Raw genomic sequence first — 13,559 nt, forward strand, 5'->3', positions numbered from 1 at the left:
TAGCGTTGTGTTATTTCTTTTGTGTTTGGCATGTGTTTCTGAATATATGTGGTGGGCACATAAGCTCACCCTTTCTTTTTTGAGAGTGAATGTATACCCTAGTGACAGTCAGCGCCACGTGGTGGCGGCCGTAGTATTTCCGGTGCCATAGTATCGCAGAACCTACATCAAATCAGAACCTGTATCAAAATCGCTTTTGAACGCTATTGACTATTGTTTAATGATCTATTTGAAGTATCACTACGCGTTTGATGGATGATGTTTTTGTATAACATCGAAAAAGGAGTAATAATAACGGTCAAGGTGCCTCATCGAGGTCTGTCGAAATATCGGTCACGTGGTCATGACGGGGGACTTGAAGCATCAAATACAACAATGGCTATTTCGCCTCCATGTATTAAGCCACACATCAGTAATCATACGTGATGAATCCATACTTAAAAAATCATAAACTGCTCGGGGCTGCTTCGTGCCAAAATATATTTGAATTATTGATACAGTGTTTTGGCAGGGCCTGCACAGTTGCCTGGAGACGGTGCAAACTTGTCGGAGACGTCTGCTGATATTCACGATTAAAAGCATGTGATTAATGACGTGCATAATTATTTATTCGTTTCTTGCTTTCGAGATGATCCGCCGGCTTGAAATCTAACAAAATGTTGATGCATTTTATGCTGATGCTTTACAACCAGTTGATCAGCTTGACGGATCACCTGGACGAGAAGTGTCAGTTTGGAGGTCTCGGGGTGACTATACAGAAAGTTATTTGCAGGCGCGAGTAGTCGAATTGGTGTTCCCGGATGACTTTAAAGCACAGTTGGAAAAATGGGTCTAGTTTGACTTGGTCAAGTTTTCGTGACGTTAATACTGTTTATACACGTGTACAGTGCTGATAAACTGTGAGATAGCGACGAATGTCGGCGAAACGGTGTAACCTGGTCCACTGGCTCCTACGGCATGACTGGTAGGCCCATATTCCACCTTTGAGTCAGTCATTTCAGAGTTATTGTTCAAGAGACCGAAAGGCACTGCTTGTGTGTCTTCAATCCTCTATCCAGTCATAAATGATTAGTCGGTTGCGTGCTTTCATGTAGAAAAAAGATCATACGATGCCAGGCCCTTGACCTATGCAAATGCCGATCATGCCTATATTTGTTCTTGAATATACATGTTCCCAGACTACATATACAATGACAACATTATCATTTCTTGGCCAATCGATAAATTAATTTTTCTCACAGCCTCAGAATTACAAAAACACAGAGGCACCGTTTATGTAATAATGAATCACAGTGGCAAATATATTATTTGAATCGGCATTTAGAAATAATTCATGATTCGATTTTTTTATCGATAGCCGCGGTAATATATGCGTTGCCCGGTGGTTGGTTAGGGGTACACAGTTCTTCCATCGAGAGGGTGTACCGAATATTTTGTTCCGTCTCAATAAAAGTTCCCAAAGTGGTAGACACGTTTTTTTTCCAATGATGATATCTTGCGATTGACGGATACGGCGATTAGTGACGAATTTGGAATAGGACTACTTTTGTAACAGATATTGCTTCGGAAACCCGCGTTTTTTTCTTTCAAATAAGTGTTCTTTGAATTTGTCCGTGTAAAGTAATGCGTGGCCACCAGTACAACACAAATAATTTTAGTGATTCAGAGGGTTTTTCTTGCCATTGACTTCAAGTAAGTACATTATTTCTTAAGCGCCAAACTGCACGAAGGAAAGCCCCAAATGTAGAGCCGAAGTTATTCAGAATTTCCCGGTTAATAGACGTCAAGACGAAGGACCCAAATCTTCATTCGAGAGTTTGGGGTATCATCGGTCATCATGGATCAAGAAAGGACCATTAAAAAAGAAACAACAACGACAACTACCACGAAAACAATATTCCAAGTCGAGGATAATGATGCAAATGCATATAATACCCAGTATGGGACAAATTTCGGCCAGGCCGCGGGGCCAGTGTATCAGCAACCGTACCCAGTGTCTATGGATCCGCTCCCAGGCCCGAGTAAGTATAAAAATGGTTCTCAAGTCTCGGTCATGCGGCCGAAAACCGCACGAGAAAAGAAAAAAGAGAGGGACAATGATAGGGAAGACTCGGATGAAGAAACCTTCCTAACACTGACGAAGTATCTGTGTTCTACGTCATCATCTCATGGGGTCTCACGTGCGGCTGAGTCTAAAAATATCATCAGGAGTGTGGCGTGGTCTCTCCTGTTTCTTGGATCTTTGAGTGCCTTTTGTCTGCAAGCCTCATATCTGCTCACCGATTACATGGCCATGCCCATCGACGTCAAAACAGAGATTATCACCAAGAAGAATGTGGTGTTTCCGGCGATAACCATTTGCAACATGAACCAGATGCGGCGTTCATCATTAGAAAACTCTTCATACGCAACCCTGACCGCATTGGATAAGACAGCATCCGAACTAGCCGCAGAGAACGTTCTGGCCGCCGTTGTCAACTCCCGGAGAAAGAGAGCCATTGCAAAGGGTGAGAAACCGCCGACCTACACTGCGGACGAAGTGCTGCGGCTTCACGCGAAGATCCGATTTTTAACCGAGTTTGGCGGCAGGAAGAAGAAATTGGACGAATTCGGTACCAAGGGAGTCTGGATCCCGAAGCGGAAGAAGATTTTGAAGGAAAAAGATTCAAAGGACATTGTGAAAACGGCAGAGGGTGGCGAGAAAAAGAAGCAGCGCTTGAAACGGGTTAAAAAAAAACGGGAAGTGCCGGACACGCCGGAAGAACGAGCGGAAAGAAGCGATGAAGAGGAAGAGGCGTTACAGCAGGAGCAGGAGGATTACTACGGGGAGAGTTTGATGAGAAACAAGCGAAATGCAGACAGACCAGGCAGCAATGACTACTATGACTACTATGACTACTATGGTAAGGCTTGTTATTATTGGTGTCTATATATACCCAGGTCGAAATTCCAGCCAAGGAGATTTTATCTTGCCCAGTTTCATGTACAAGCACAATGTACAATATTTGAAAGATTCATGGAAGATTCGAATTTTACAGTAATCTTGTAAAAAACGTATATATTGATATACACAAAACTTGATTTCGAGTCTTGATCGTTGGATGATTTTCGAGCCGGGCAATCATTAAAATTTGCTTTCCCCGGACATTGGCATTTTTTATCAATTGAGGGCCCAAGGGTTTTGTTATTTCACGCCACGTTGCACACAAGCGAAGGCCCTGTGCTATTCATGTTGCGTGGAACTCTTCTGAAAAAGCTTTAAACATATTTCGACCAACGCAAATATGCACGCATACAGGTGTTTCAGCACACTGATCAGGCCCCACAGGGTTTTGAATTTTTTGCAAACCTGTTGACGGACTTTCATTTTGCTAAAAAAAACTTTAAATGACAACTACTTTTGCTCATTAGTGTGACAAATTAATCAAATCCCAGGCAACAGAAACCGATCTGACATCTGCCAGTACTAATGACTCTGACAAACTTATTAAATTCTAGGCAACTTAGACCGGTTTGACAACTGCCATTACTATTCTTGACAAATCTATCAAATTCAAGGTTACAGAAATCGATCTGACAATTCAACTGCTATTACTAACGAAAGTGACAAATCTATCATATTCCAGGCAGTAGGAACATCTCTGACAACTACTATTACTATGCATATGAAGAATATTATCAGGAGGCAGCAGAGTTCGAAGATTATATTGGGGATTCCTTGGGAATTGACATGGACACTATGGATAATTACTACGATATGTCGACGTACGATTTAGGTTTCGTTGACTATTCATACCTCGAGAACATCACAAAGTAAGGCCAGTAACATTAATTTTATAACCCCCTTATGCCATGCTATAGGCCTAAAATCATGTCGTACAAACAAAAATATTTATGGTTGAATACGTTAAAACTACATTTACATCAATTCTGATCCGAGATTGTAAATTTTAACCAGTATTTATATAACTATCCCCCCCCGCCCCTCTCCCCACCACCAGTTACTCGCCATCATTGACATTGTGTGCTAGCCAACTGCTTCTTCGGTCAACTGCCATGATGACATCATCCTAACTATATACCCCCCCCCCCCCCCCCACCACCACCACCACCACTACCACCACCCTTGCTTCTCGCTCACCAGCCCTATTACCGAAGAGCTCCCTATCAAGACCTGAGCCTTCCCCATATTATTGTTCAAATGATTTATGGTTAAATGCGTTAACACTACATGTACATGTACATCAATTCTGATCCGAGATTGTAAATTTTAACCAGTATTTATATGATTAAAGGATTGATGATTGTTGGACTGATCGGTGTGGGATAATTTTTTTTTGTTTATCTTCAGTGATAAATCCTTTGATCAACTTCTCAAGGTGTCACAGACCTCAGATTATAGTGACGTCATGGATACTCTGCGGCCAACCAGAGAGGAGTTGAGAAATTACGGTCATCAGGGCAAAGATATGATGATTCAGTGCAGTTTCGATAAGAATACATGTAGTTTTACGTGAGTATAGGAGTTTGAAAATAAGATAATTGTGGGTCATATACCATCCTCATTGGCGAATTCCGCTCTGGATAGTGCAGAGGAAAAATCTGGTGATGTCTGGTGGATAAGTGTTGGATAGACGTCAAAAACACTTGAAAATACATGTAATCAGTAAAAGTAAATATTTGATAGTTCTTTTTACTATTCTATTAGTTCCTAGTGCACCGAGTGTAAAATGAGCTGTTTTTAAAAATAACTTATTTCACTTTTTTCTTATACTCGTTCGATAGGAGTATATATTATTAAACATTTAACGCCTATTTTAAGACATTCGTCGGCGTGGCTTAAATAACTATACCCGTTTTGTCGATGAATTAAAATCATTTTTACTCAACAAAATTCACTCCAGTAGATAGGTTTCTTATAAAGGACATCGTCCTGCCTTTTCATATAATATTTGGATTTTTTTCAGAGATTTCAAACGCATAAACAACGCAAAGTATGGAAACTGTTATAGTTTCAATGTGGAGCAACCTGGGAAGTTCATAAAGAAAACCAGTAGGTTTGGATCGCAATATGGTACGTAGAAAATGTATTTAGAGTGTGTTTATCCAAGCGATCTGATGCTCGTTCTCATAAAGTAAATTTTGAATAATTGTAATTAAAAGCAAACCTATCAGTCAGGCTCTCCGTAAAACACATAGCGGCAGTTGTTAGGTGGATTTGTTATATCTTCCCACTCAGAGGTCGGTGGAGTTTAGGGTGTAGGCTTAGCGTGTTATTTAAGCTGCTTGTTGTACAAATGAAAAACACGGAGACATTTTTTGTAGGAGAGGAGCCCTAGTTCATCTATTTGTTTCCTAAATCACACATTCCACTGCCCTTTCCAATTTTCGTGAGAAGATGACTGATGATCGGTGACCGCTCCCTAGTCCGAAGGCACGCTAGTCTGAATAACCGCTACTCCGAAAAGTACGTTATAAAATTCATTTTGAAAAATACCCCGTTAGTCCGATTGTCCACTAAGGCCGAAATCAGGGGTTAGTTAGGGAGTGAAGGACGAAGGTTACATCTCATCCCGATATTACGAGTAGTGAATGAGGGGTTATGGTACGCCTACTATAAGCGGGTGTGCTATTATGTCAATTGAGCGGTTTCATATAATGAGTTAATCTATTACTGAATTGGTGTAACACGACATGATCGATATCTTGCGAAAGCATGTTTTTCTTGTCCAACAAATAAAAATCGAAACTCAGAGTCTAATTAGTAATTAATATTTATTATAACTTAGTTATGTATCTTAGCGAGGTAGTACGACCACTTTGGCCAGCGTTTCCTCGAACCCCCTCCCCGCGAGTCAATTTCAAAAAGTTCAAAAAGTTGTTTCGATCGCTATATGGTACGAAGAAAATGTATTTAGATTGTGTTTCTCCTAGCATTCTGATGCTTGTTCTCATAAAGTAAATTTGGAATAAACGGTTCATAAATTGTAATTAAAAGCAAACCTATCACTCAGGCTCTCCGTACAACACACAGCGGCAGTTGTTAGGTGGAGTTGTTATATCTTCCCACTCAGAGGACAGTGGCGTGTAAGGGTGAAGGCTTAGCATGTTATTTAAGGTACTTGTACAAATGCAAAACATTCATTTTTTGTAGGAGAGGACTCAAGATCCTCCTTTGTTTCCCAAATCACACATTCCGCTGCCAATTCCAATTCAGTTTTCGTCAGAAGACTGTCTGATCAGTGACCGTCCCCTCGTACGACGGCCCACTAGTCCGAAAAGTTCGTTATAGAATTCATTTTGCAAAAGATCTCCCTATTCCAAAACGGGCATGAGTATAAAGGGTGATCCATAACATATTTCGAAACACTGACAAAGCGCCATTTTTAACAAAAATGTCATGTGTGTGTTGAACTTCGAGATGCGTATAAGGTTGCCAAATGATTGTGAATGGGAGTCGCTGCTTTAGGTCGGTCCTACAAGAATCAAAAGAAACACACAATCAACGATTGAAGTAAAAAAATTTAAAAATTTTTTTTCTGATGACTCGGTGATTATTTTATGGTGAGAAAGCTGGCCTCGCTTATTAGCGATATATATATATAACATAACATTCAGGATTACACGTTTTCCGGGTTTTTTTTTCATTTTCGGACTAGCGTGCCTTTTTCTCTCCATTTTTGTACTGGCGGGGCTTCGGACTATCGGACCTTTGGACTAGCGGGCCGTCTGATCGATATGTTCATGGATTGTGACAAAATTCAAAGCTCTTGTACAAACAACGCAAAACAAGAACACTAAATCTGGGTCAGTGGGTCAGTGGGCCAGTAGGTCAGTTAGGGAGTGAAGGACGAAGGATAGAACTCCAACCGATGTAACAGTGGTGAACGAGGGGTCATGGTAAGCATACTAAGTGGGTGTTCCAATGTCAATCAAGCGGCCTATGCATACATCTGTCGAATTGAATTGGTGTATCACAACGGGATCGATATATTGCGAAAGCATGTTTTTCTTGTCAAATAAACACAATCGAAAACAAATCAGTCTGATTAATAATTAATACTTATTATACCTTAGTTGAGTAATAGTCGTCAAGTAAAGGATTATCGATGTTTCTTAGTTAGGTAGTACCACTTTGACCGAAAGTGTCGTGCAGCGTTTCCTTTAATCCCCTCCCCGCCCCCTTGGGGGCAAACGCACACCCATAATATTGACGCACACCATCTAACTTCACTTGTTTTCTTTCTTCAAGTCAAGATTTAACATACTATTGTATTATTATTACCAAGAGGTCGACATGCAATCTTCAGGATTTCACCACAACAAACTCAAATTATCAGTGATTGAAATCAACTTTCTGATGAAAATGATCATGAACGTTTCATTAGGCATGTTAGGTATATCAGCTACTTCAGGCCAAACAGAGCCCCTCGACTGTTCTATTGTGTCAACGCGAAGATCATTCAATTAACACCTCTGCCGGACCTAGGAGTTGCATTGTGTCGTTATCTTCTCTTGGCAAAAACTGACTTCGGGGGGAGTCCATTCCAAAAATTTCAAACGGTTGTTTATTATGAAAACGCATTTGAAAGCGAAATGTCTAGTTTCCACAGCATATTGTCGTGTCCATTTTTTCTTTGGCGGGCGATACGTTAGAATTACTTTTAATTTATGTTGTTTTTTTTAAATACATGTAAATGTACGTGCTAGTATCTGCTCTGCTTTTTATACATTTTGATTTGAATTTTATTTGTAGGTCTCCGGCTGACGGTCAATGTGGAAAGCGAGGAGTACGTGGGGATGTACGCCCCTGAGACGGGTATTCGTGTGGTCATTCACCCTTACGATGCCACACCATTCCCCGAGGATCAGGGAGTCAGCGCCCCGACAGGGAAAGCCACATCTATAGGAATTCGAAAGGTAATTAAAACCGGTGTGCAAGGGATAGTAGTCCTAGGGCTGACGTGTAACAATAGCCCGCATTGCTAAATGTTTTGGTTAGGGTTAGCGGTACAATAGATCATGCTGCTTAATTGGTCAAATACAATGCTACCGGACTATGACTCCAGGGGAACTATATCCGCTATCACACCGGCCATTTCGAAAACCAGTGCCGACTATTTTGTATCTATTGGGTCCTTTAGGATGAGACAATATGTATGAACTTACTGGTCAAATTGGTGAGTAATATGAGCAGTAAGAAAGCAGGGTGTAGTTTTTCTCACTAGATGAAAATGACTTTCCGTCGTGAATCATGCCGATGTGACGTTTTGGGTTCTTTTTCCCATAGTTCAGTGTTCATACAATAAACAGCTAAAGAGGCCATGACCTTTGAACAGTGAATAACGAAAACAGCAAATCAATCGGTATATTCATTCCGATAAATAGCGCGCCCCCCCCCCCCTCGGTCTTTCAGCGTTTCCACACTATGACGGAAAACACCCAGAAAGAGAAACCCTCAAAAACGTTACACCGATGTGGTGAGAGCGTAAAGACACATATTAGCGACTTTGGGTAACTTTGCTACTGCTAATTCTAGGCCCCTTTTGAAATGTTCAAACAAACTGTCGCAAGAGGAGTAATTTAATCAAAAAACAATGATGTTATGGAAATTATTAGATGACGGGCACTGCACTGCTAATTCTGCCCCGCTAAGAGAGGCGTACCACTAATCAAACTCATCCATATTCGAAAGAATTTATCGGAATGAATATTCGTGAACATGGATATTACGGTCGTGCAATATCGTCTTCTTCAGTCCAGAATGTAACGTAATGTTACCCATATCCCAGCCAATGATTAACTACATGCTTATCAAGGGACGGGTATGCCGACTTAGGACTTTGACCGATTTGTTCACCCCCACCCGAACCAATCCTCAATTATCATACGTCGCGCTTCTTTTTTAGCGTCGAGTATCCCGACTTGGCACACCGTGGGGTGAATGTACGAATGGTAACGACCCAAACATCAAACTCGAGTACAAGGGATCGTATTCGGTCACGGTAGGTTATGTTCCTTCGGCTCATCGTCGCCTTTATGACCCTATCCTCGGCCAAGGTCGGGTCCTTGATTTGGTGTGGAGATCGGCAATCTGTCTTCATCTCTCACCAGTGATTGGGTGTAATTAGTAAAGCAACTTCATATGGTTCGTAGAGCACCAGCTGTGAAATAAGAGGTACTTTCCAAAAAGAGAGGTAAAAAAATAGGCCGGTCTATTTGACAGGCCGCTCGCCGAACAGGCATCTTTTGTTGTCCTGTTTGGAGAGCCGCTTGCCAAACAGCACTAAAAAGCCACCCTGTTCGGCCAGCCGGGCTTGCCAAACAGGTAAAAAATCTACCCTGTTTGGCGAGCTGGAGACTTTACAACACATTAGCCAATCGGAGAGCAATGGTGTCATATTTGAATTAATATGCGTATAATTAACAATGGCCGATTGCTCGCTTTCGATTCATTTTCTTTTACAAAACTCCTTGTCAAAAATCGATGGAGAGGTGTATACACGAGTATGTGATTAAGTAAAATGGCTAAGGTCCTTCGCTTTAATTCCTGTATTGAATGATAATGAGCTCTTCGAAAACTACAAATATAAATGAGTTCGGCTCTCCATTCAGGACAAGAAACAGTCGCTGTTTGGTAAGCCGGGCTTGCCAAGTAGTCACTTCCAAAAAAATAACCAAAGGATCGACATCATTGCTTACATCACGTACATGAGATCATACAAAACTTACATTTGATTTTCTGTGCCTTCGTTAGGGTTTTTTTCAGGGGGGGGGGGGGTATATCAAAGGCGTTCTTCAAAGATGGTAAAGGGACAATGTGAACTTGGGAGTTGCAATCCTACCCTGCGTCATGAATTGGCGGATGCGCACAATGACTGGACAAGGGGGCCTGATTGAGAGTAATCGTGATCGTTCAAAGAGCAAATTGGTTGTTGGTTGTTGGTTTAATACTCTGCTATTAACCGGAGTCCTTCAATATAAATGATTGTATTGAACAGGTTGGAAGACTCTTGCTAAACGAACCATCTCCTTGAGAATTTATCAGGGAACAATTTCTATAATTATCAACTTCACATTTTATTTTGTCAGGGCTGCATGACCAGTTGCGTTCAGTCCAGTTTGAGAGATGAATGTGGCTGTGTCGATCTTATTCTCAGTGAGAAGTCAACGCAGGAGAGGTGCAGTATAGCGAACTACACGCAGGGTATTTATACAATAGACTCCCGACGAGCAGTTCTTGAACTACATGCGGATTATAGATTTATTGATGACGTCGCTCCCCGTGATGACTGCCATGACGGGTTGATGACAACATCATCCAACAGTTCAAACGCTTTATATTCTAAAGTCAATTCTGTAAAAATCTATAAAGTCTCTCTGCACCGATCGATGGACATCCTGCCCATAAACAGTTGTTCGCGATGACGGTTACGCACCTTGCCGACAATGTTTCTTTTTTTTAAATCGCATTTGGAAGTCCACGAAAATTAAGACGCGTAAATTTATCAGTTTTAAATTGATGTGCATAATAATATACATTGTATTTTTCTAATCCTGTCTTTCAGTGCAGTGTCGTGCAAGGGTCTATATGCTACACAGTCTCAACCAGCTGGTGTGTTACTGCCCGGATCAATGCGAGTAAGTACCTTTACAAACGACCCCGCTCGGCCTTATCCAGCTCTCGAAGTAAAATTTGGGATAGAAATAATCCCTTCCCACTCCGTCAATCAAATCGAAATTTTCTAAGGTATACATTACCCACAAGAACACCGCGAATTTTTTTCGGATTTTAATAGACCCGTTTTGTCTTTACTAAACTCATCAATCTATCGATTACAGAGAGGAATGGTTTGAGACGACTATTTCGCAGTCGGATTGGCCAAGTGCCCGATATTCCCCTATGATGGTTGCAAGGATGAACGAGTTCGATTATGACTCGAAGCTACTCGACCAGCTCTCTCCTGAGTACATAACGTAAGTCAATGAGAGTCACAATGGTGGATACATGATTTTCCAGTGGTGGGGTGGGAGGTCTTCAAGCACGAAGTTACGGGGTTGATGGAGGGGGAACTTGACCGCCCTCCTGCCCCCTCCTCCTTCGTGCCTTCATTTCCTCACGCCACTTGAGTGGATTCGAACAACTGTCGATATAACGGCTTCAATGATAAAACCTTTGCGCTTCTTCGACTATCTCCCTTGATTTGACAAAGAAATTTAACAAAATAACGGTTTTGCACTGACTGTTCTTCCTTTTGCAGAAAGAACTTTGCTCGAGTCCACATATACTTTCAAGAGTTGAATTTTCACCAGATCGTCGAGTCACCAGGATACACGGTACGTCCAAAAACATCTTATAATAGGGAGTTTCAGTTGGGCAAATTTTGCGTTCGTATGACGTATTCGTATAGATTTTCACGTACATGGCGCCCCATCACAAATTACATTGCATCATACGTAAAATCGATATGGATACGTCATACGCGAGATATTTTTTTATTTGTTGAAACTCGCTAATGAATGGAAACTATTTATTTTACAAGTGCAGCATCATTCAATGTGAACTCTGTCCCCCCCCCCCCCCTCTTCGGGCGGCGATCGGAACTTTGTCGACACGACTCTGTTCTTGCTGGGTCAGGATCCGACACTAATTATGTATAAAAAGCATCTCTGCAGTAGGCAATGCAAACAGCGTGCGGGACTGGTGATTTCACAGACTTGTGGCAACATGATATATTGTGTCCTAATGTTTATGTAGCCCGATTTTGTGATCGGCGCTGCCGGAATAGCTCCCTCGCATTATCCTAAATAAACTTCTTTGAAATTACTAGACGATAATGGATTTGTTGTGTGATCTATTCGGTGATATGGAGTACTGAACAAAAAACATCGCAAGACTCTTGGGATGTTTGATCGCCCCGACCAGAGGTGTCATTGTAAGATGTCCTGCGGTATTCCGATTAACACTACCAATCATTTTGTTTTCCAGGGTAGCCGTCTCCTCTCCGATCTCGGCGGCACTGCCGGTCTTTACATGGGAATGTCCTTCCTAACAGTCGCCGAGTTCTTCGAGATGCTCCTCATTGTCCTCCAGTGGATGGGCAAGAGGATGTGTTTTCCAGTGAAGAAGAAGGGAAGGGTCAGCCCGACGCCTTAAAATGGCGGGAAGTTAATTGGTCCGCTACATATTTTCTGAGATAAAAAAGGCCACGGAAATAAAATTTAGTTTCGCAAATGAAAAAGCAGCAAAAAAACGGCGATGGTAAATGCTATTTACACGTATGTATTGATGCAAAGAACGCATGTAATATTTTCTGAGTTTGCAGAGGAAATTAATGTTCTCAAAACATATGCTGATATAACGAGACGTTGCATCCCCGTTATTTTCTCCTTACCTAGCAGTTAAAAAATTGGCCCAGCCCAATATCCGGTCTATAATTGTCTTAAAGAAAACTCGCTGGCTCGCAACTTCATCTAGGCCAAAATTCCCAATGTGTCATTAGGGTAAATCTTGATGATATTGACCCCATAAAACAGCCTTCATGGGGGTCGATATAGGCCTTAACCGGCAGGAGCAAATAAACGAAATGCTGGCTCACTACATAGTTTGCAGTTGTATTTATCAATTGCATAACCGTTTTATTAGCTGTATAATAGCACATCGTTGCTAAACATTGTAATTCTGTCGTGTGCACAATACACGCCGTGTCCCACAAAAGATGCAAATCATTATTTCGCCAAAATGACACTGATGGACACAATTATGGTGTTCAAATTTTCAGTGGAGCACCCTTTTTATTCGTAAGGTAAAATGGTAAAGATATTGCCCCTACAGCGTAGAAAGCAGCTAGAAACACCGTACACATCCAACGCGCACAGAGCTATATTTGAATTGGGGCTATACATTTACATGTACGTGGGATTGTACCAAAATTACCTTTGTCGTTTGCGAGTTCTATCCTTGAATGCACTATGATGCCAGTTGTGCACTGTTACACGTATCGGCAATATAGTGAGGTATTACGATTTACATTTTGCAGTATGTTGTTGATTTTTTTAATTCCAAAAATCGTTTGCAGTTTAAATCCCTGTTCGGTGGTCGTTCGAACAACGCACGCTATTAGTAGCCCACAATTACTGCACTGTTATGGCTGTGTATGAGGGAGATTTGAGACTCCAGTCACCTATCAAAGAAGGCCGATGTATAATACGTTGACCCTTTCTCGTTGTCTTAGGTGTAGGGTATCGACCTTGGGCATTATGGCATTATATTTGGCTGTGAGTCATGTATTGCCACCCGGCGGCGATTCCCTGCCCTTACGATATGCTTGTTGACAAATTTTGGTGAATACAGCCTTTGGAAATGGCCATGGAATAAAGTTATTCGTGTGTTCGGTTCCCACTTCCACGACACACGCGGCATGACAATGCATTGAGTCATTCATTCCATGGATGACAAATAACGCACAAGTTATTTCCAACGTCGCCAATTTGCCTGTTGACAACGCCGCCTGCTTTTAATATCCGGGAACAATCGTCGTCACAAGAACCAGGACAGT

General features: G+C 41.6%; 1 protein-coding gene across 1 annotated transcript; it reads left to right on the plus strand.

Moving 5' to 3' along the window:
* Positions 1-1,606: 1,606 nt before the first annotated feature.
* Positions 1,607-13,012, plus strand: LOC135502811 (degenerin unc-8-like). Its single transcript, XM_064795915.1, has 11 exons — positions 1,607-2,983; positions 3,614-3,813; positions 4,352-4,513; positions 4,968-5,074; positions 7,757-7,920; positions 8,910-9,005; positions 10,093-10,207; positions 10,569-10,641; positions 10,843-10,977; positions 11,262-11,337; positions 11,990-13,012. Exons 1-11 carry the CDS (start codon positions 1,838-1,840, stop codon positions 12,155-12,157), a joined length of 2,442 nt encoding a protein of 813 aa, XP_064651985.1. The 5' UTR covers positions 1,607-1,837; the 3' UTR covers positions 12,158-13,012.
* Positions 13,013-13,559: the final 547 nt, after the last annotated feature.

This window comes from Lineus longissimus, chromosome 19 (genome assembly GCF_910592395.1).
Source record: "Lineus longissimus chromosome 19, tnLinLong1.2, whole genome shotgun sequence".
In the NCBI taxonomy this organism is placed as follows: domain Eukaryota; kingdom Metazoa; phylum Nemertea; class Pilidiophora; order Heteronemertea; family Lineidae; genus Lineus; species Lineus longissimus.